General features: G+C 52.5%; 1 protein-coding gene across 1 annotated transcript in view; it reads right to left on the bottom strand.

The window, feature by feature from the left end:
- Positions 1-4,070: 4,070 nt before the first annotated feature.
- Positions 4,071-22,162, bottom strand: part of Csmd1 (CUB and Sushi multiple domains 1) — a 1,029,359-nt gene continuing 1,011,267 nt past the window's right edge. Inside the window, exons 66-70 of the mRNA XM_070015936.1 lie at positions 20,644-20,805; positions 16,088-16,200; positions 15,307-15,394; positions 9,830-9,962; positions 4,071-7,210 (exon numbers count right to left, since the gene is read on the bottom strand). Of these exons, the coding sequence (XP_069872037.1) occupies positions 7,051-7,210; positions 9,830-9,962; positions 15,307-15,394; positions 16,088-16,200; positions 20,644-20,805 (656 nt within the window). The 3' untranslated portion in view covers positions 4,071-7,050. The remainder of the gene's footprint in view (positions 7,211-9,829; positions 9,963-15,306; positions 15,395-16,087; positions 16,201-20,643; positions 20,806-22,162) is intronic.

Raw genomic sequence — 22,162 nt, 5'->3', positions numbered from 1 at the left:
CGGCTGCGCGCCGGGCGTCGTCGGCTCCGGAGCCCCTGCTGCCTCCCCCCGCTCGGGACTTTCCATCCTGCACCTTGGATCTGTGAGCTCCAAGTTGCTCCCTGGAAATGCGTGTGTGGGAAGGGTGAGCGGCAGCCCGGCGGCCTCAGGAGCCAGCCCTGTCTACCTGCTTGCTTCAGCTCAGCCAGGATATCCGGATTTCCACCTTCCAGAATCGCAAGACAATAAACCACACCTGCTCGTGGTGGATAAGTTTCTGGTGAGTTGTTACCCAGCAACAGGAAACTTTTCCTAAAACGGTTACCTATTTTCAAAGTTATTCATGGTAATCTTGCTATTCACACTTCTGTTTTCATGTGTGGTTCTGGGGTTTGAAATCTAGGCCCATTTGCTTTTTTTTTTTGGTCATGGGTCCTGAACTCTGGGCCTGGGCACTGTCCCTCAGCTCTTCAGCTTAAGGTGAGCGCTCTACCACTTGAGCCACAGCGCCACTTCCGGTTTTCTAGTGGTTTATTGGAGATGAGAGTCTCACGGACTTTCCTGCCTGGGCTGGCTTTGAACCGCGATCCTCAGATCTCAGCCTTGTGAGCAGCTAGGATGACAGGCTGAGCCACTGGCACCTGGCTGCTTTTTCCCAGACCACAATCCACCATTTTACACTTCCTGAAATAATAGGCACATGGCAGGTGCCTGCCCCCACTCAGCTGCTTGCTGGGTGACATGAAATCTCCAGAACATTTTGTTGTTGTTTTAAACTGGGTCAACTTGTAACCATGATCCCCTCTTGATCGCCACCTTGGGAGTAGCTAGGGTTGAAGAAGCAGCCACCACACTTAGCTACCATTCATGTGAAGTGTCTAATTTTATGGTCACATGAATTTGCTAGGCTCTTTCATAAGTAGATTCGGAGTTTTGCTTACAAATGATTGCAGCCATTTGAACTTATTTGTAGTTAACCTGAAAAGAAATGTGCATGTGCTGTGATTGTAGTTTAATCCCCTCCTCCCCAAGATGGAGACATGAACTTACGTGCACAGCCTTCCCACATATTTAATCAAAAATCACATGGCTATGTGCACACATTGAAAATAACAGCCTCTCCATGCCAAATACAAAAGATGCCCCCTCCCCTTTTTGTAACAAAAAACACAGCTCTGGAATTAACTGGAGAAATGTCATAAAGTACAAAGAAAAGAAATACAGGTTTAATCCAAAGAATGTGCTTTAGTCACCTACACATGTTGCTTTTCTATTACGGAGAGATGATGTGTAACAGAAATCAGTAATCTGGAATATCTAGTATTAAATGCAACTCCAGCACACATCAGTTTTGATAAAAATAATAGATAACCGTGTATTCGATGAACCAAACCTATTTATTATACATCTACTATGCATCTCTAGCTTCTATGGATGTTAATTACAATGGAAGTAGAAAATAAGTCAGCTGCCCGCTTTTAATTAGTAACAGGCAATCTCTTGTGTGAGCATGTTTACTTAAGATTCTAAGTTCCAGGATACTATAAAGAGATAATGGACGTTAGTGTATAGTACATTTGATGATTATTACTCTGAAATTCTTGGAGGTAAAATTTTGTCTACTGAGCCAATTCCTGTAAATGTAATTACGTAATTCTGCCTTGAAGAAAGTCGTGCGTGTTCAGAGTGAGATAAACCTAAAACGGCAGCTGTGAGTGTTCTGGGAGTGTAGGGACAAGTGGCCATGTGTGTGTCCAGCCTGTGTCCCCCGTAGACATGTCCTTGGGGAGGAGGACTCTATGTGGGAAGGGGTACACCCTCCTTCCCACAGCAGAGCCCGCCCTCCCGGAAGCTCGAATCCTTGGGCCGTGCTGGCCGTGTCGGCAGCGCATGATTCCAGGAAAACCTTAAAGTAGTGCTGCAGTCCGTGTCACTGACCCTGGAGCTCCGGAGTTCTGGCTTTCCCCAGACGTCACTGTTTCTAGGAAACGGTAGAGGCACCGGCTCTGCAGCTACGCGGCCGTGGACGGGAGGTGATTTCCAGGGACTCGGGTGTGGGTGGATATGGACTTGGGGCTGCAGCAGAGCGTGGTCCACGTGAAGCTATGCACACATTCTGCTCCTGCCTGAGCTCTGGTCAGTCCCTCCCTCCCAGACGCCGGGCAGGGCCATCCCCCCTGCGGTGGGAGAACTAAGCCAGCTCCCTCCCTCTGCGGCGGGGGCTTGGCCTCCTATGCCCCTCATTCGAGAGTGCAGGGGCCATTCAGCCAGAAGTTCTTAAGGGGAAAGTTGCAAGCCAGGCATAGCGGCTCGGGCCTCTAATAATTGTAGGGTTGAGAGTCCAAGCCAGCTCAGACAAGCCCACAACAAATGAGCAAGCAAAATCAGCTCAATACTCTCCCATCTCAACTAATGGCTGTGTGAGGTGTGGTCAGTGTCGATCAATGGGAGGGTGACAGGCTAGCCCAGCCTGAACATAAAGCCAAGCTTCTTCCCCAAACAGCCTGTGCCCCGAAGGGCAGGCAGGCCGCTCACGCTGTGCAGCACCTGCCCAGATGCTACCAAGTCCCACGTTTGGCCGCAGCGCCGCCAGAACAAACAGATGGACGTCTGAATAGAAGAATTGTAGGCCTTTCTGCTTCCAGAGCCTGTTGTGCAAGGAGGAGCATTGCAGAAGGACCCCAGGGTGTCCAGATGCTTCACCCGGAAGCATGGTTAGCCTGACAGTAATGGCTGCTAGAAGAGCAACATGGACACCAGGCCTCGGCAGCAAGAACAAAACTGAAGACAAGAGATAAACAAGATGGGGACTGGGAGCCAGGCCCGTGAAAATTCTTTAAAAAAAAAATAAAACTTGACCCAGTTAGATTTGGTAAGTTGTAGAGGTGTTCATAAACAGCGCGCGTGGGGGGGGGCTGGGAAGCAGGGAGGAGACACAGCCCACAGGCATTTTATGAGCAGCTAGAGGAGGATCTGGAGGTAACGGTGGGAAGGTGGGACTGCCAGCTACCTGATTGGAACAGCGCATGCCGCCGTGTGTGTGTGTGTGTGTGTGTGTGTGTGTGTGTGTGTGTGTGTGTGTGTGTGTGTGTGTGTGTGATCTCCTGGGGTCCGCTGGGGATGCTGCTCAGATTGTGAGTGCTGACATCCTGTGTGCGAGGCCCTGTGCTCAACTTCAGTGCTGCCACAAAAATCGTGTTCGAGTCCATGTCAACTCCCGACGAGCATCAGGTATAAAGGGAATTCCTTGCATCTGAGCATGGTGGGGTGCCTACCCTGTCCCCCGAGGCCAGCCTGCCTCCCACCACACCCGCCACATCTGGCCAAGACAGAGGCCATGCAGACTGGCTGGTTTGAACCCACCATCAAGCTTTTTTTTTTTTTTTTTTTTTTTTAGTATTATTGGAGCCAGGCACCAGTGGCTCACACCTGTAATCCTAAGCTACTCAGGAGGCTGAGATCTGAGGATCACAGTTCAAAGCCAGCCCAGGCAGGAAAGTCCATAAGACTCTTATCTCCAATAAACCACCAGAAAACCAGAAGTGGTGCTGTGGCTCAAATGGTAGTGGGCTAGCCTTGAGCTGAAGAGCTGAGGGACAGTGACCAGGCCCTGAGCTCAAGCCCCACAACTGACATGTGTGTGTGTAAATATATACGCATGCATGCATGCATGTATGTATTATTGGTGGTTTTCCCTTTTGTAATGACTCGAGTCTCAGGAAAATTAGTGTGTCTCTGCTTATCTGGTGGATGTTCAGTTGCATGGGCCTGTCTCAGGCAGAACATATCAGCAAGACAGTGTTCTGCCTGCAATGTCTCAAGTGTGTTACCCGACAGGCTTGAGCCATTGTCTGTAATCCTCTTGAAGTCATCTTTGAAACATGGAACGTCGAAAATGGAAGCTCACAATGTACTTCCCAAACTTAAAAGAAGTCACAGACCCTTACCTGTGGCTCTGGGGTCAGAGACCTGCCAGCCCCCGGCCTGTTCCGGCCTGTTCTGGGCGCCCGTGACAGGTCTGGAGTGTGGCGAGGGCTTGTGTTCTGTGTGCACGGTGCACAGATGACGTTAAAATAAACTCACACCAAAAATAGAAATCTAAAATTAAATATTTAATTAGAACTCTGGTTTGCTTTAAAGATAGGTGGCATTGCACAGGCTATATTACACTCTTTATAATTTTTTTGACAAAAAAGATACTGTTCATTTTAACAGGCCACTTTAATATGAATACAGGTTGTCATAGAATTGGAACTGGAAATCCGCTAGAGATGGTACATTGTACATTATTGGGAAAATTACAGTTTTGTATTGTAAAAACATTTATTTTTTAACAATTTACCTACATTAATCAAAAAATTACATCATATTTAATAATTTTACAAATTCTTCATAAAAAATATATCTCTGTACAAAAAGGTCTTTGCACCTACATGGCAAGAGCAGCGTGAGGACAGAGGCGGTGGCGGTGACGGTCCTGACCACAATGCCAGCTTTCTTCCCCCTTATAACAGCGTTTCTGTTGTTGTTTACAAAATATGTTACACAGAAAAAAAATTATTGCAGCTAGCCTGAAGAAAGGCAAGATGTGAGAGAAGCGGCGGTGAACTCAGCCGAAGCGCGAGCCGGGCGGAGCAGAGGCCACCTGCTCGGGATGGGCCAGCACGTTTCTAACAGCCTGCCCTGGCCCGCCCCGCCCGCCCGGCCTGGTCAGCCCTGTCCTCAGTGGCAGCCTGGGAGCTGTGGTAGAACTCAGTCCATACCCTGGGAAGAACCAGGCAGGATTCTCGCTGAACCCTGAGAACTCTGCTCAGTTTTGTTACCGGCTTTCAATCACATGCTCCAAACTGTCACTCACTGGGACAGTTTGCACACAGAGGGGAGAACACTGTTCTGATATGTAGATTCGTGTGTGTGTGTGTGTGTGTGTGTGTGTGTGTGTGTGTGTGTGTGTGTGTGTGTGTGTGTGTGTGTGTGTCCTGTCTCCCAGGACTTCAGAAGGTCACTGACTGACCAGCAAGCAGGCCAGGGACGGGGGAGAGACATTAATTCAGAGTCTGAAGTCAGCATTTTGCACCTAGTTTGAACAACTCAAACTTAGATATGTACACTATATAAGTATATATATGTATATATATACACCTAATATACATACATGATAACCCTGCTCTCCCTGCACACAGCTTTCCTCAGGCCTTCTGACATTTTCCACTTCTCCCAGCTCAGGACATGGCTGCGGCCAGCCCCGTGTCACACAATCAGAGCAGCCAAAGGGCGCTGGCTGGGCACGTGGCTCTCAGAGATATGTCAGCTGGACAGGAAGGAGAACACATGCTGAGGGCTTTGTGTGGCGATGTGGGCCCGAGAGGACAAGGCCTGCCTGGAGGAGGCTGGGAGCCGAGATGGGAGACAGAATCAGGCAAGAGGCCCCCGGGACGCGCCAGCCGCGGCCACTGCGCTGACGCGACCTTCCCTTGCTCCCAGCGGAAATCCCTGCGTTCAAACAGTCCATAAACAGACAAAACGGTCATTCTTAAAGCTAGGGGTGCGGCGCGCTCACCACGGCCCAGGGAAGGCAGCCCACAGCCTGGCGTCTCGGGTGGAGCCACAGTGTGCTCAGGGCGGTGCCAGCGCGAGGGCGTGTCGGACACATCAAATAACAAAATAAGCGCTATCTTTTCAAAAATACTCTTATCAAACAGGTATAAACAAGAATAAACATGATGTTCCCTTGGACTGAGTTACGAGCGCGCCCGTGGCCCTCCCCTCCTCTGTGCATGGTGTTGCACCTTCCACAGGGGGGCCTGACCCCGTGTGTGAAGCCGGCCACGGACAGGCTGCCGGGGGAACCGGACGCTTACAAAAATCACCAGAAGGGTCTTTCTGCCTGGCATCCTGCCGTGGGATGAAGGGAGAGTAACGTAGCAAATGGACGGTGGTACGGGGTGAGCGCCCTCCCCAGCTGGCAGAGGGGCATTCAGAGTCCTGACGCCACCCCGGGCGCCGTTTCTGAGGGGCGTGATGGGAAATGGGGGACCGCCCGCACCAGGAAGACTGGGGGAGCTGACAGACACCCGCAGGTTCTGGGCTATCTAAAATAAATTACTATTCACATCTGTACATGGCAAATGGAGGTCACTGCGGCCCCTGCTATTCAGTAGTGAGGGAGAGACAACATGGGGAAGATGACAGCCAGAGGGGAGGAAAACATGGGAAATAAAAGGCCTCTTGTGTGTCATCAGACTTCAGCAGTGAATTCAACATGGAAATGTGGCCCACTGAACCATAATAGAATAAATCCCTTCCGTATTGTGTTTCTTTGTAACATCTGTGCCATGTCTAGGGTTCTTTCCTTAGCTTCCAACTGAGGTGGTGGTAGGACATTTCTCTCAGTGGTGTGGAAGATGTTTATATACAATGCGTAGTGTGGTGAAACCCTGTGTAAATTGTTTGTGATCAGAATCTTAGCCATTCAAAACACACTAGTGCAAAAAATTGTGCGTTGAAAATTCTGCAAGACAAGAGCTGACCGTGAGATCTTCCGATGTTGCTCCAGGTGGACACTGGGGTCCTCAATGCTCCTCGGGTCTCAGGAGAGACAGAGCCGCGTGTGTGCAGGTGTGTGTACAGATCGCGGCGGCGTCTTCTTCAGGAGAGCCTTTTCTTTACTGTGCATTCATGCCCGTGGGGGTTGAAGGGAAACAAAAACACAGACTGAGCTGCTACCATTTTGTCACCGCATGAGGAGGACATACGCACTGCCCAGAGACGACACGGAAGGCATCCAGCCACGCAGGGAGTGGGGAGTCCGCGGCCTGAGCCCGCCGTGTCTGTGGGACGCGGCCTCCTTCCCTGTGTGCGCCTCGCTTTGGGGGAGGCAGCTAGGCATTTGGAAACCGCTTTGGTGATGGAGATACGTCTGCATGGAGCTTCCCGCTGCACGTCTGCCGAGATGAGGGTGGAGATGGCTGCACAAAGCAAGAGCGGAGGGGGTGGTCTATGGCACCAGAGGAATTACTGCTTGTCCATCAGAGGTATGGCTATGAATCAGTCCCAGTGGGGTGCTGAGGGCTATACCACTGTACACACTGTGTTCAGAGTCGTGTCAAACCTCACAGCCTTGGCCTCTGTGGGTTTTAAGTTTGTATCATACATGGGGTTTTCAAAGGAAGCTTGTCCATTGCTGCTCTCATGTCCAGCATACCCATTGTACTGGACTTTTGGTCTTGTTCTAAAAGGAAGAGAGGGAGTGCAGTTAGACACCGGGACTCTGTGGGAGAGGCATGGTGGCCAGGCCAGCAGTGGGACAGGACACTCCAGGAGCAGGACCTGCCCGCAGGAGCACCTGTGCGGGTCACCGCTGGCTGTGGCTGGAATTATGCATACAACTTAGACAAAGGGGAACTATTTCCCAGATCAAATAATTGTCCATGCGAAGAGTGAGTCTTCAAATCTCCCAAGAAATTGAGATGCTCTCAAAGTCTGGAGTAAGTGGACTTTGATTTGAACATCAACTCTCTATGCTCCATCATACAGCACTGGTGAAGTCACTGAACCGTAGGGTGCTGCATATAATGGCCCCTGGGTGGTTCATCTACACTATGATAGAAACTGGGTTGAGAGTCATCCGGTAGTACCATCACCAAATCGTAGTTATTTTTCTAATGCTAGTTAATCTCTGGTAAATTAAAAACAAATCTTTATAGAAATCTTTATATGAAATACTTATCATTGAAGCATTTTATGTTTTGTGATTAAATATAATCATACTATATATTATATATAATCCATGTATAAAGTATTAGAAGGTTTTGTTTTGATGCCAAAATCTAAATGTACCTATCTGTTCAGGCTCTTTTTTCTCCCTTATTAGAGACAAGTAAAGAAAAAAGACAAGCATGGTAAAATAGAATGGCGCTGTGGACAACCACAATGAAGCAAAAACTTCATTGATCCAGAATGAGTTAGAATGGCCACCCTCAAGAATACAAACAGTAACAGATGCTGGCATGGATGTGGGCAAAAAAGAACCCCCACTATACTGCTGGGGGAAATGTAAGCTTGTTCAGCCACCCTGGGAAGTAGTATGGAGGTTCCACAAAAATGCTAAACATAGAGCTCCCCTATGACCTAGCAATCCCACTCCTGGGCATTTACCTAAATGACCACAAACAAGGCCATACTAAAGCTACCAGCACAACCATGTTCACTGCAGCACTATTTACCACAGCGAAGATATAGAATCAGCCCAGATGCCCCTCAATGGGCAAATGGATCAAAAAAATGTGGCGCGTGCGCGCACACACACACACACACACACACATGGGAATTTGACTCATCTATTAGAAAGAATATTACATCATTTATTTTAAAAAGGATGGACTTGGAAAAAATCATGCTTAGTGAAGTCAGGCCCAAAGAGACAAAGAACAAATGCTTTCTGTCATGTGTGGAAGCAAGAACTACTTTATAAGTGTTGTAGTAAACACTTCTGGGCTGTGCAAGTATATACAGATGTATCAACTAAAAGTTGGTGTTTTTAGGCAAGAATTCAAATGGTGTAATTTCTTAGGAAGGCTAACTCACAGTTCAGTAAAAGGAACTCCAAGAAACAGATACTGGAAAGGCTAGGTATCGGATCAAGGGGAGAGGAGTAGGTGAATAAAGAGAGTAAGGGAGGAAGAATGCAGTCATAAAATGTACACCCTACAAAATTAAAAAAATTGGGGGTTGGGAGGGCTGGGGAGAATAATGGAAGGGGTGATATTGATCAATGTACACTATATTTATAAACTGCTTGTTGAATGGTAACTCTTTGTACAACCACTTAAAGATAATTTTTTTTTAAACCATAAAAATAAAAGCTAGGTTGGTGGCTGATGCTTGCAATCTCAGCTACACAGGAGGAGTTTCAAAGCTAGCCTGGGCAGGGAAGTCTGTGAGATTCTTAGTTCTAGTTACCCACCCCACCCTCCAAAAGCTGTAAGTGGAGCTATGGCTCAATTAGTAGAGTACGTCTTAAACAGACCCCTGGCCCTATGTTCTAGCCCCAAGACCTGGATAAACCCACAAAAAAGTGTATCATCACACTTATGTTGTTTTTGTAGCCAAGACTAAGTGGATATAGATGCATTATATGAAATCATTCAACGTATTTAATACATTTTAAGCTTACTTCAGAGGAGCATAACTTTTGTAATTTGTATAACATCCCGAACTGTACTTTAGGTCAATTTGACATACGAAAAATCCATCCAACTAATATATCACACCTATATAGATGTACATGGATTTTATAATTCCTCCACAACCCCTTAAACACATTTGTATCCATATCACCCCAAAGGCAGTGAATGGATCCATTAAAGCTGCTTTCTCCATGTTTTGACACTTACCCATTAAGAAGGATTTGCAAATTAGTGGTTATCTGGGGAACCTTTATAAGGTGGGAGCATAGATTATTGTTGAATGCATGGAATCAGTAAAAAAAAAAAGTATACATTTTAGGTTTGCTTTGCCCAGGTCATGGGGACCTGTTGATAGAGTGGACATTCTCTTGATGTTCTAGTTGCTGAATGGCAAAGCGTGCTAGATTTTAGCTTGGTCATTAATTTCATTAAAGCTAACTATTCCCATGTGTCCTATAAACAAGGTAGAATCAATTCAAAGAAAAACAAAAACAGCATCACCAACAGCGAAACACGAGGTATAGAAGTATTCTCATAAAAGAACACAAGTATCCTTATGTCCCAAGAGAGTCATCACATACTGACGAACATCACATGCACACGAGTGGATGCACACCAGCAGGTCACACTCAGAAAACGTTCACACTGTCTTCCTGCAGTACCTGTGTTTGTAGAGGTAAAATGCGAACCCTGATAAAATTAGAGCAAAGAACGGGACCAGAATGGCAGCCGCCACAGAGCCACCGCTGGTGCCGTGGTAACGACTCGAAGAATCTGGATCAGAGCTGGAGGGATCTGGAAGAAAAGGGGAAATTTTAATTTGCAGTTCCTGCACTGGCCGTGCAGCACTCCTTGTAATAGGTGCAGTGAACATACCTCCCAGGTATTTCACCCACAGGGACCCAGCTAGTGGCTTTCCTGAAGACTTCCAGGAACAGATCCTGCCTCCCCTAATTAACTCGGTGGTAGCATGGGGTAGGCAAGAGTCTCACATTTCAAATGCCAGGAGGAGGCATCCTGACTTTTGGTTTCAGGTATAAGGATTTGTATTTGTGCAAAAGCTAGCAGAAAGCATGTATACATGGTTTTCCACGTTCAGAGGACTGCTCCTCACTTGTCCGTAAAGCTAGACAAACTTCCCAGAGCTGTGGAGAGATGTATGGCATCCTGGTTTACCAAGGTAGCATGCAGCAGAGTCAGTGCAGGCGGGTGCAAGGTGCACAGGGGAGGTGGGCCGCGGGCTCCCGTCAGCGTGGGGGCCGGGGTGGGCCGCGGGCTCCCGTCAGCGTGGGGGCCAGGGCGGGCTCCCGTCAGCGTGGGGGCCGGGGTGGGCCGCGGGCTCCCGTCAGCGTGGGGGCCGGGGCGGGCTCCCGTCAGCGTGGGGGCCGGGGCGGGCTCCCGTCAGCGTGGGGGCCGGGGCGGGCTCCCGTCAGCGTGGGGGCCGGGGCGGGCTCCCATCAGCATGGAGGCTGAGGGACACAGCCCCTTCACCATGAAAGAAACGTTCACCGCCAGGGGCGATGGCAGCCTGTACTCCCAGCATTTGGGAAGCTGAAGCAGGAGGACCCAGAGTTCCAAGTGTGGGATAAGAAGCGTTGTAGGCCAGCCTGACCTGCTGAGGGAGGCCCTTCTCAAACAACAGCAGCTGAGACTGTGGTTAGCGCTAGGCCGCACCTCCAGCGGCCTGCGGAGCCGTGCTTGCTGGCGACACGGGCACTCACTGGAAATGCAGCCATCAGACCCTCATGACCCGACTGTGGGCAAAGAACGAAGTTGGTTTTGGGGGGAGTTCACTTACAACGTAGGATCTGAAACTCATTTGGCCAAATGCCAGGGGTCGTGTAGTGCGCAGGTGTGTAGTCAGTCCAGCGTGGTGGGCTCGTTGGCCAGCTCATCTTCAGAACTTGTGGAATTCCAAATCGAAAGCAAAGTCTTGTTTATTCTTGTAAGCCAAACATGCACAAGAGCGATCAGAGGCTGAGAATCCTTCCATTGCTGGTGAACATTTCAGCTTTCACAGACAAGTCCCGGGACGCCATCCATGTCATGCATGGGGGTGACTGGAGCAGTGTGGAGGTGAGGGGGCACGTCCAGCCCCATCCACCGTGACGTCCAGCCCCATCCACCGTGACGTCCAGCCCCAGCCACCGTGACGTCCAGCCCCAGCCACCGTGACGTCCAGCTCCAGCCACCGTGATGTCCAGCTCCAGCCACCATGATGTCCAGCCCCAGCCATCGTGACGTCCAGCCCCAGCCATCGTGACGTCCAGCCCCAGCCACCGTGACGTCCAGCTCCAGCCATCGTGACGTCCAGCCCCATCCACCATGACATCCAGCTCCAGCCATCATGACGTCCAGCCCCAGCCACCGTGACGTCCAGGCCCGGGCTTGTGATGTCCAGCCCCAGCCATCGTGCCTGAGTCCAGGATGTGGCAGACAGGAGCCACTGAGCCAGAGGTGGCTCTCCAACAAGAAGACCAATGCTTCACTGGACAACGGCCCCCCTCTGCGTCGCTCTGTGTAAGAATCAGGTGACCTGTGCGACTCATACACTCTTAGAGCAATGACTGGCATGTGTTCAGTCAGACCCACGTCTCCATGGAGCTTCTAGAATCCAGCCCCTGCTCAAGCTATTTTCAGAGTGTGGAGGCATTTTGGACTCAAGAATCTCGTGGGCTCTACTTAGCGCCCATGTCTGATTCCCAGGGTATCTGCACATGGTTTCCCAGTAGGACCAAACTTTATATAGTTTGTCCATAATAAATATAAAACTGACAATCTCAAAATTCTGGAAAATCTCCATGTCCAAGAGACCTCACTTTGTAACACAGGACAACAGAGAGACCGCTCTGTGGACAGTACCGACACCCAGCCTCCGATGGCTGAGCCACTACAAGGCTCCTACCTCGTTCCAGCCACTTTCTTAGTTTTAATGATTTGCAAGGACTTGACAATACTCCAAGACAGCCATGGAGTATTAAGTGAAATGGCAGAAAAGGTCACGAAAATAATTCATGTGAGGGAAATAAAAATGAAGGCTCATTCTGTGCCCTGTGTGCTGATCTAAAGCCTCCTTTCAATACTGCACGAATATTGTCTGTGAGTGTTTCCCTTTTCTTTCCTATAATGTACACTTTCATGGGGGCTTCTCACTCACCTATTTTCGAGTTTTTTCTTTGGGCACATATACAACATTCCATTTATAAGGTGTATAGGAAGAAGTTTGTTGGTTCTATATGCCAAAAATACTTTTGCTAGTTACTACTACTTCTAACTCTTCCAGTTTTTTTCCTACAGTTGAATGAGATGTATCTCTGCGTTTATGCATGCAACATTCTAGGTGGAAGCATGGCCCAATACAATCTGTGCTGTTTAGTGTCATGGTGTCTTACCTGGATCCCTTCCAAAGACCTTCTCCAGTTTTGTGCTGTGGTTGTGGGGATGTCAGTGTGTGAGCTTCCAGTGCGGCCTCCCTGCCCTGGCCTTCCCTTCCTGCCCACTCTCTCCTCTCTCTGTTGCAGTCCCTCCTGGGATTACTACCGCTTCTGTGCTGATTCAGTCTGAGGGTTTGTTTTAAATGCAGATTTCTTTACTGATGAAGGAATGTAAGCCAGGTGAGCCACTTGCACAGAGAGATAAAATCATCTTCAAGTCCTTTAGTCCACCTCTGAGTCTTTTAGATGCTCTAGATAAAACCACTGATCAGTTTCATGTTTTTTTCCGCAGATATTCTTTCACTTCATGTGTGGATAAAGTCATTCCGTTTTAATGGGGAAACCAATTTGAGTTTCTTATACAAGATTTTACATTAAAGTTGTCTTTCAAATTAACTTGGTTTCAGCACTTACTTAATGATAATCATTCCTTTTGTTGTTGTCTTCTGACTGAGACAATTAGGTTTACTTTTACCCATAAACATGGGCTTCAGCCATCACTCTTCAATGAATGATTGTTGCTGAAGCATTACTTAAGTGTAGCCTTTTCTAATTAGGTGAACGGAAAATTTTCTTGGGATTCAAATTGGTTTTTTCCTGACAAAAAGCTCATCATTACATGCGCATACAGATTTCTTGTGAATGCGAGCTGTTATTTTGTTAGATGAAAAAAGGAATGAGGTTATATAAAGAAAATGTGAGATAGCAAAGCAGTAAACCGGGTCTGTTCGTGGGGTGAGTGGCTGTGGACATCCACCATCTGTCTGGCTCACTGCAGTGTTCTGAAATACGAGCAGGACAGGGGCTGGGGAGGAGGCCCAGGGAAGGGTTTGGCTGAGACCGGGAGGAACACATCACCCATCATTAGGGTTGGTGGGCAGAATTTATTGTTCCTCATCACCAATTTGAAGTATTAGCGACTGCTGACACGGTCATTGACGCTCTTCTACCCAGGGGTACTGACTGTGCAATGGTGGACACAGTTATGAGTCATGTGCATGCTGGCTTAGGCCCGCCCACGGCTCACTGGCGTTGACCTACAGGTTGCGGGGCCTCCCCTGGACCCAGAGACCCGGGCATGTCGTGTGGACTGAGCCCTGGCCCAGGGGCAGCACACTGTCCAAAGCCGTCCTCACCAAGGCGGCTCTGGCGCCCGTGCTGCGTGGCGCGGCTGCTCTCCAAAGCGTCAGTGCTTACACAGCCGTCTGCGAGCAGCACGGAGCCACGGGTCCACACCGGCACCTTCTCCTCTGTGTTGGTGCAGTCCCTTTGATCTTTAGCTTCCGCACTGAGCTTCCTGCGGCAGCTCAAGGACTCTGCAAGTCCGACAGCCACGGGAGGTAACTTGTCTATCTTGTTGAAAATACAGACTAGGCGGTAAAACACCTCACATCACACTTAAAAAAAAGAATATTGCACCTCATTCTTCATCGTAAAAGCGGCCAGCAGGCAAGAGACAAGCCTAGGGATGTGGGTCCACCTTCTCGCTCTGACTCAGAGGTCGAGTCAGAGGGTGGAGGCAGATGAGGAGGAAGGAGGAGGGTCCAAGGGCCAACACTGTTCTCCCGGACACCAATACACATGCCTCGCTCCTGGAGTGCATGTGCTGAACAGTGGCTTCTAGCTTAATGTCCGACGAAATTCGCCCGATGACATTATTCACAGAAGCGATTATTTTATGATAGACGTATAATTTGTGCAAGTTATTTCTGTTCTTAAAAGTGAGTTGCATTTTATTTTTGTGGTTTTTGCAGCCAAACCCAAGGCCTTGTGCACAGAGCTCAAATGTCTCACCACAGAGGGGTAATTTCTGCTTTGTAAGAATAGTTTTTTAAATGTTCATTATTTATACAGAGTAGGGTTTCATTACTAAGTTCCATATTTACTAGGTGTTCTAATCAATATAGTCTTGATTGAAACATGCCTCTATATGCAAAGAACATATTTTTATACTTGCCTAACCAAAAATGTTGTAGTTGTTGAATGAAAGGACATCTGCTCACATATCTCCAAACTTACACATAATACATCTGGTCAACCAGCCCAAACTGCCTTCCCTAAAGTGTGCCATTCTAATAGCTAAAATCCAGACAGCCTGTGGCATATTTGTGTGTGTCTACATGTCTATAGACACACCTATATATACATATAGACATATACACTATACACCCATGTATGCATATATATGCACATATATATACACAGATATATACAGATATATGTATGTATATATACACATATATATATATATATATATATATATATATACATATTTAGAGACCTTAAAAGTTTGTTGGCCATTTTTAATTATTCTTACTTTTTAAAAATTATTTTTCACTTTTAGTTTCCTTAGGTATTATATTATGTGTATTGCAAGAGTCCATTTCATTCTTTGGCTAATAAGGGTATAATATATAAAGATATAAGGATATAGATATCTATAGCTATCTACATAGATACAGATATATGATATATATCTATATATCTATCTATCTATATATATATATTTATAAGGTAAGTATTTTGATACAATGATTTATTACTAACTCTGGCATATTTCTTTCCTTATTTACACATTTCTACTTGTCTAAAGAACCCGCTTTTATGTAGCTGTAGCACACAGTAATCCCTTTTGGTTGTGTCGTTACAAGTCATGTCCTTTCTGCTTCTGCTTGGCAGGAAGCTGTGTGGTGAGCGCTGCTTACCTTGTCTCTCTAGCTTGAACTTCCCAAAGTCTTTTCCATGCACGTCACCCTGGAAGGTGAAGCCGCCTCTCTCCAGCCCCGAGGCCACCTGGAGGCAGGGAGGAGGGAGGAGAGAGGTGAGGGCCGCGTGGGCTCCTCTGCGGGCCTCCACAGCCCACCTCACGTCTAACGCCCGCTGCCACACGCAGCTGGAGAACCCTCTTCTGGGGGACATTTGTAGTCACTCCACAGGGAAGCTCAGAGATGCATGGAAGCCATCCGCTTTGCCCGCTGTCCCACGCGGGGACACCACACACAACGGGCCGTTTGTGTCACCGCTGTGGGCTGCTGGTCCCCGGGGAGCAGAGCTCCCGCGAGGCCACGCGAGCCGCTGGGAAGGACGCCGTGAGCACCGCTCCGGACACACGGGAGATGGCCACCGGCCACGGAAGACCGGGCTGGCCCTCAGCCAGCTGGAGGGGGAGGCGGCTTCCCTGTCTCCTTGGCCTCCTAGCGTAGCCGCCTCGCAGCTCTGCACCGTTTTTGATTTTTGTTTTTTTCCATTTCAAATGATGTGGTGGTGGTGTCATGACAGGAAGGGACGGGTGGCTGCGGCTCCTTGCCGGAGCCCCAGACACAGCCACGGCCTCTGCCCCGTGTCCTTGGCTCTTCCCACACAGACCACGAAGCGCGAAATCCCATGTGGGGAGGGAGGCCGCTCTCAGCCGGGGGGAGGGGAAGGGGGAGGGGGAGGGGGAGGAAAGGGGGAGGGGGAGGGGAGTAGGGGGAGGGAGGTACTCACATAACCGTCCAGGCCCCAGTTGTCATTTTCAAACTTGCTCACAAAAATGTCGGCTGCGCCTTTGATGTGAGCAGCTTTCAGCAGGAGGTGAGCTTCCTCCTTCTTGTAGACCCCTGTGGAGAGACCCAGGCTGTCAGACCTGCGGGGGGCGAGGGGGAGGGGGGGGACAGTGAGGGGATAGTGCTAGAGGCCAGCCAGCCCTGGAGGGGTCAGCCAGCCCTGTGAAGGGTCAGCCAGCCCTGGAGGGGTCAGCCAGCCCTGGAGGGGTCAGCCAGCCCTGGGAGGGGTCAGCCAGCCCTGTGAAGGGTCAGCCAGCCCTGTGAAGGGTCAGCCAGCCCTGGGAGGGGTCAGCCAGCCCTGGGAGGGGTCAGCCAGCCCTGGGAGGGGTCAGCCAGCCCTGGAAGGGGTCAGCCAGCCCTGTGAAGGGTCAGCCAGCCCTGTGAAGGGTCAGCCAGCCCTGGAGGGGTCAGCCAGCCCTGGAGGGGTCAGCCAGCCCTGGGAGGGGTCAGCCAGCCCTGTGAAGGGTCAGCCAGCCCTGTGAAGGGTCAGCCAGCCCTGGAGGGGTCAGCCAGCCCTGGAGGGGTCAGCCAGCCCTGGGAGGGGTCAGCCAGCCCTGGGAGGGGTCAGCCAGCCCTGTGAAGGGTCAGCCAGCCCTGGGAGGGGTCAGCCAGCCCTGTGAAGGGTCAGCCAGCCCTGTGAAGGGTCAGCCAGCCCTGGGGGGGGGTCAGCCAGCCCTGGGAGGGGTCAGCCAGCCCTGGGGGGGGTCAGCCAGCCCTGGGGGGGGGTCAGCCAGCCCTGGGAGGGGTCAGCCAGCCCTGGAAGGGTCAGCCAGCCCTGGGAGGGGTCAGCCAGCCCTGGAAGGGTCAGCCAGCCCTGGGAGGGGTCAGCCAGCCCTGTGAAGGGTCAGCCAGCCCTGGAGGGGTCAGCCAGCCCTGTGAAGGGTCAGCCAGCCCTGGGAGGGGTCAGCCAGCCCTGGAGGGGTCAGCCAGCCCTGGAGGGGTCAGCCAGCCCTGGGAGGGGTCAGCCAGCCCTGTGAAGGGTCAGCCAGCCCTGTGAAGGGTCAGCCAGCCCTGGGAGGGGTCAGCCAGCCCTGTGAAGGGTCAGCCAGCCCTGTGAAGGGTCAGCCAGCCCTGGGGGGGGGTCAGCCAGCCCTGGGAGGGGTCAGCCAGCCCTGGGGGGGGTCAGCCAGCCCTGGGGGGGGGGTCAGCCAGCCCTGGGAGGGGTCAGCCAGCCCTGGAAGGGTCAGCCAGCCCTGGGAGGGGTCAGCCAGCCCTGGAAGGGTCAGCCAGCCCTGGGAGGGGTCAGCCAGCCCTGTGAAGGGTCAGCCAGCCCTGGAGGGGTCAGCCAGCCCTGTGAAGGGTCAGCCAGCCCTGGGAGGGGTCAGCCAGCCCTGGAGGGGTCAGCCAGCCCTGGAGGGGTCAGCCAGCCCTGGGAGGGGTCAGCCAGCCCTGTGAAGGGTCAGCCAGCCCTGTGAAGGGTCAGCCAGCCCTGGGAGGGGTCAGCCAGCCCTGTGAAGGGTCAGCCAGCCCTGGGAGGGGTCAGCCAGCCCTGTGAAGGGTCAGCCAGCCCTGGGAGGGGTCAGCCAGCCCTGTGAAGGGTCAGCCAGCCCTGGGAGGGGTCAGCCAGCCCTGGGAGGGGTCAGCCAGCCCTGGGGGGGTCAGCCAGCCCTGGGAGGGGTCAGCCAGCCCTGGGAGGGTTCAGCCAGCCCTGTGAAGGGTCAGCCAGCCCTGGGAGGGGTCAGCCAGCCCTGGGAGGGGTCAGCCAGCCCTGGGGGGGTCAGCCAGCCCTGGGAGGGGTCAGCCAGCCCTGTGAAGGGTCAGCCAGCCCTGGGAGGGGTCAGCCAGCCCTGGGAGGGGTCAGCCAGCCCTGTGAAGGGTCAGCCAGCCCTGTGAAGGGTCAGCCAGCCCTGGGGGGGTCAGCCAGCCCTGGGAGGGGTCAGCCAGCCCTGTGAAGGGTCAGCCAGCCCTGGGAGGGGTCAGCCAGCCCTGGGAGGGGTCAGCCAGCCCTGTGAAGGGTCAGCCAGCCCTGGGAGGGGTCAGCCAGCCCTGGGAGGGGTCAGCCAGCCCTGGGAGGGGTCAGCCAGCCCTGTGAAGGGTCAGCCAGCCCTGGGAGGGGTCAGCCAGCCCTGGGAGGGGTCAGCCAGCCCTGTGAAGGGTCAGCCAGCCCTGTGAAGGGTCAGCCAGCCCTGGGGGGGGTCAGCCAGCCCTGGGGGGGGTCAGCCAGCCCTGGGGGGGGTCAGCCAGCCCTGGGAGGGGTCAGCCAGCCCTGGGAGGGGTCAGCCAGCCCTGTGAAGGGTCAGCCAGCCCTGGGAGGGGTCAGCCAGCCCTGGGAGGGGTCAGCCAGCCCTGGAAGGGTCAGCCAGCCCTGGGAGGGGTCAGCCAGCCCTGGAAGGGTCAGCCAGCCCTGGGAGGGGTCAGCCAGCCCTGTGAAGGGTCAGCCAGCCCTGGAGGGGTCAGCCAGCCCTGTGAAGGGTCAGCCAGCCCTGGGAGGGGTCAGCCAGCCCTGGAGGGGTCAGCCAGCCCTGGAGGGGTCAGCCAGCCCTGGGAGGGGTCAGCCAGCCCTGTGAAGGGTCAGCCAGCCCTGTGAAGGGTCAGCCAGCCCTGGGAGGGGTCAGCCAGCCCTGTGAAGGGTCAGCCAGCCCTGGGAGGGGTCAGCCAGCCCTGGAAGGGTCAGCCAGCCCTGGGAGGGGTCAGCCAGCCCTGGGAGGGGTCAGCCAGCCCTGGGAGGGGTCAGCCAGCCCTGTGAAGGGTCAGCCAGCCCTGGGAGGGGTCAGCCAGCCCTGGGAGGGGTCAGCCAGCCCTGGGAGGGGTCAGCCAGCCCTGTGAAGGGTCAGCCAGCCCTGGGGGTGTCAGCCAGCCCTGGGAGGGGTCAGCCAGCCCTGGGAGGGGTCAGCCAGCCCTGTGAAGGGTCAGCCAGCCCTGTGAAGGGTCAGCCAGCCCTGGGGGGGGTCAGCCAGCCCTGGGAGGGGTCAGCCAGCCCTGGGGGGGTCAGCCAGCCCTGGGGGGGGTCAGCCAGCCCTGGGAGGGGTCAGCCAGCCCTGGGAGGGGTCAGCCAGCCCTGGGAGGGGTCAGCCAGCCCTGTGAAGGGTCAGCCAGCCCTGGGAGGGGTCAGCCAGCCCTGGGAGGGGTCAGCCAGCCCTGGGGGGGTCAGCCAGCCCTGGGAGGGGTCAGCCAGCCCTGGGAGGGTTCAGCCAGCCCTGTGAAGGGTCAGCCAGCCCTGGGAGGGGTCAGCCAGCCCTGGGAGGGGTCAGCCAGCCCTGGGAGGGGTCAGCCAGCCCTGGGGGGGTCAGCCAGCCCTGGGAGGGGTCAGCCAGCCCTGTGAAGGGTCAGCCAGCCCTGGGAGGGGTCAGCCAGCCCTGGGAGGGGTCAGCCAGCCCTGTGAAGGGTCAGCCAGCCCTGGGAGGGGTCAGCCAGCCCTGGGAAGGGTCAGCCAGCCCTGGGAGGGGTCAATATGTTGTCCACAGAACAGACAACATGGGCACCAGAAAACTCAAATGTAAGTTTCATTTTACTGATAAATTACAGCATCGGCATTTTTTTCCTCACTGAAAATAGCTTCTTAATAGAAGTTTTGTATAGACTCCTCTCAGGGGAGTTAAGTGCTCTTCATTAAATTGAACACTTTTACCCCAAACGAAGAAGGAAAGTAACAGGAACGGCAGCCCTCACTGGACCTGGGCTACTTAGAGAGATGACCCTGGGTGGGCGTGGCCCGGTGGGCGTGGCCAAGGAGAGGTGCTGGCCACAGGGGGTGGGTGGGCGTGGCCCAGTGGGCGTGGCCAAGGAGAGGTGCTGGCCACAGGGGGTGGGTGGGCGTGGCCCAGTGGGCGTGGCCAAGGAGAGGTGCTGGCCACAGGGGGTGGGTGGGCGTGGCCAAGGAGAGGTGCTGGCCACGGGGGATGGGTGGGCGTGGCCCAGTGGGCGTGGCCAAGGAGAGGTGCTGGCCACGGGGGATGGGTGGGCGTGTCCCAGTGGGCATGGCCAAGAGAGGTGCTGGCCACGGGGGATGGGTGGGCGTGTCCCAGTGGGCGTGGCCAAGAGAGGTGCTGGCCACGGGGGATGGGTGGGCGTGTCCCAGTGGGTGTGGCCAAGGAGAGGTGCTGGCCACAGGGAGTGGGTGGGCGTGGCCCAGTGGGTGTGGCCGAGGAGAGGTGCTGGCCACAGGGGAAGGTTAGGGTGCCGCTGAGTGACCTCACCGCCAGTTCATTTCAAAGATGAGATAATGAATAGATAAAACCGGAAGGAGTGGAGAGCCCCAGGCAGGGCAGCACCGATTCCTGTGCACTCGGCTCACAGGAGCAAACCTAACATACACATGGTAAGAAACAAGATCCAAGAAAATGAAATGGACAGGCCGGCATCTGTGAACAGAAGTGTCAGAGTCAAGGTGTACTGCGGTAGAGACACACGTGAGGATGTCCATCACCTTTCCTGTATCAACGCAGTGGCCTCAAGAATGAGAAAACACCACGGAGCTGTGGAGGTCAGGGAGGGCTCTGGGGCGCCGGGCACACGCGGCCAGCAGTGTCTCTGTGAGCTCCGTGATGAGATATCTACCTGTCAGCTCCAGCTGCACCTGCGGGGCTGCCATGAGGGTCGCGTTGACCTTGCTGCTGGTTGCGTTGAACCAGTCAACAGTCAGGGTGGCTGGCTGCCTTCTGCCTGTGTATTCGTAATATCCTTTCCACACTGAACTGACGAAAAACACATCTGAAGGAACTGGGAGAGGGAAACAGACAAACGTTAGCACACCATGCCAGGTATTGGATCCGGATATTTTCAAACACCGAAGGCACAAAACTGTGCAGCGAGAGACTTCAATTAACCACAGCAGTGAAGAGTGGGATAGCCTGGGACCCTGTCCTCTCATGGTAAGAGTCAAAAGCAGCAGGTGCACCAGTCAAGTGTGATGAGCATGTAGCCTTTTCTGGCTCTGCTGGGAACATTCTAGCACCTCAGGCATGTCTGTAAGAGCAGAACCCCTTCCTTTAAGAGAACCATGGTGTACGGAGACTGCTCTGCCAACATCAGCCTGAGCTTTTCCTGTGGTTAGCTGTCCTGGCGGCACACGGCCAGGCCTGTCGACCCCGAGGGCCTTGGGCTCAGAATTCACAGTGTCTTTTGTCAGGAATCCCATCCAGACCCGTCACGCTCACATCCCAGGGCTGGAGACCCAGCTGGAGACAAAGCGCTCCTACCCTGTGGGGTGCGTTGTACAAGTGCAGAATATCACCCTCCCCGTCACCATTTTCTTCTCTCCCACTTCACTCTCCTTGTGTGAAATATCCCACTTTCCTACATGTCTCCAGTGCTCAGAAGTGGAAGACATAGTGTCTTTGTGGCCCATAAAATCAATCAGGAGTACATGTAAATATATCAATGTATCTTCTTGTGTTCACTGTTAGTGAGATTTTTGTGTCTCTGCTAATATACATGTGTAACTCCTCAAATCTAACACTCTTAATGTAAGCATGCATATAGAATGACGGTGTATCGCTCCCCCAGTACCCCTAGGATCTTCTTCCTTTCTGCCTGACCATGTGCCTCAATTATTTAATTAGGCAAAAATCCACTATAAGTAAAACTGATTAGAACACATGTTGAGCTGCCGGAGATTCATTTTTCCCTGAGTATGTTTTTTTTAGCAAGTCCAATTACAATGAGAAATGATCATGTGACAGGGATGAGGTATCTCCCGTGTCCATGCTTCTGCTTGGGGCCAGCTGACCACCTTGCCTGGACAGGCCAAGCCTGCCACAAAGCCTGCAAAGCAGGTGCAGGAACGGTAGCAGTGACAGCTTCCTGGGGCTTTGAGTAGAGCCAGCTACTGACCCAAGTAACAACTTGGTAACTGAAGCCCGGTAAGAAGTGACACATCAACAGGAGGGTCTAAAATACTTGCTAATAGATAACTGACATCAAACACATTCATTCATCCATAAATAGCATTGCATAGGTCCTTGTTTTTAACTGGAGATTCTAAAATGATTACATTAACTCTACTAACATTGAACACTTCCAAACAACTCTTTTCCAGGTAGAGCTGGAGATGTTAGTGTGCATGGTTACATCATTT

Source organism: Dipodomys merriami, unplaced genomic scaffold (genome assembly GCF_024711535.1).
Source record: "Dipodomys merriami isolate MVZ:Mamm:240054 unplaced genomic scaffold, mDipMer1.0.p SCAF_12, whole genome shotgun sequence".
NCBI lineage: Eukaryota > Metazoa > Chordata > Mammalia > Rodentia > Heteromyidae > Dipodomys > Dipodomys merriami.
Note: the sequence above shows the minus strand (reverse complement) of the source record. Positions and strands in the feature narration are given on the sequence as shown.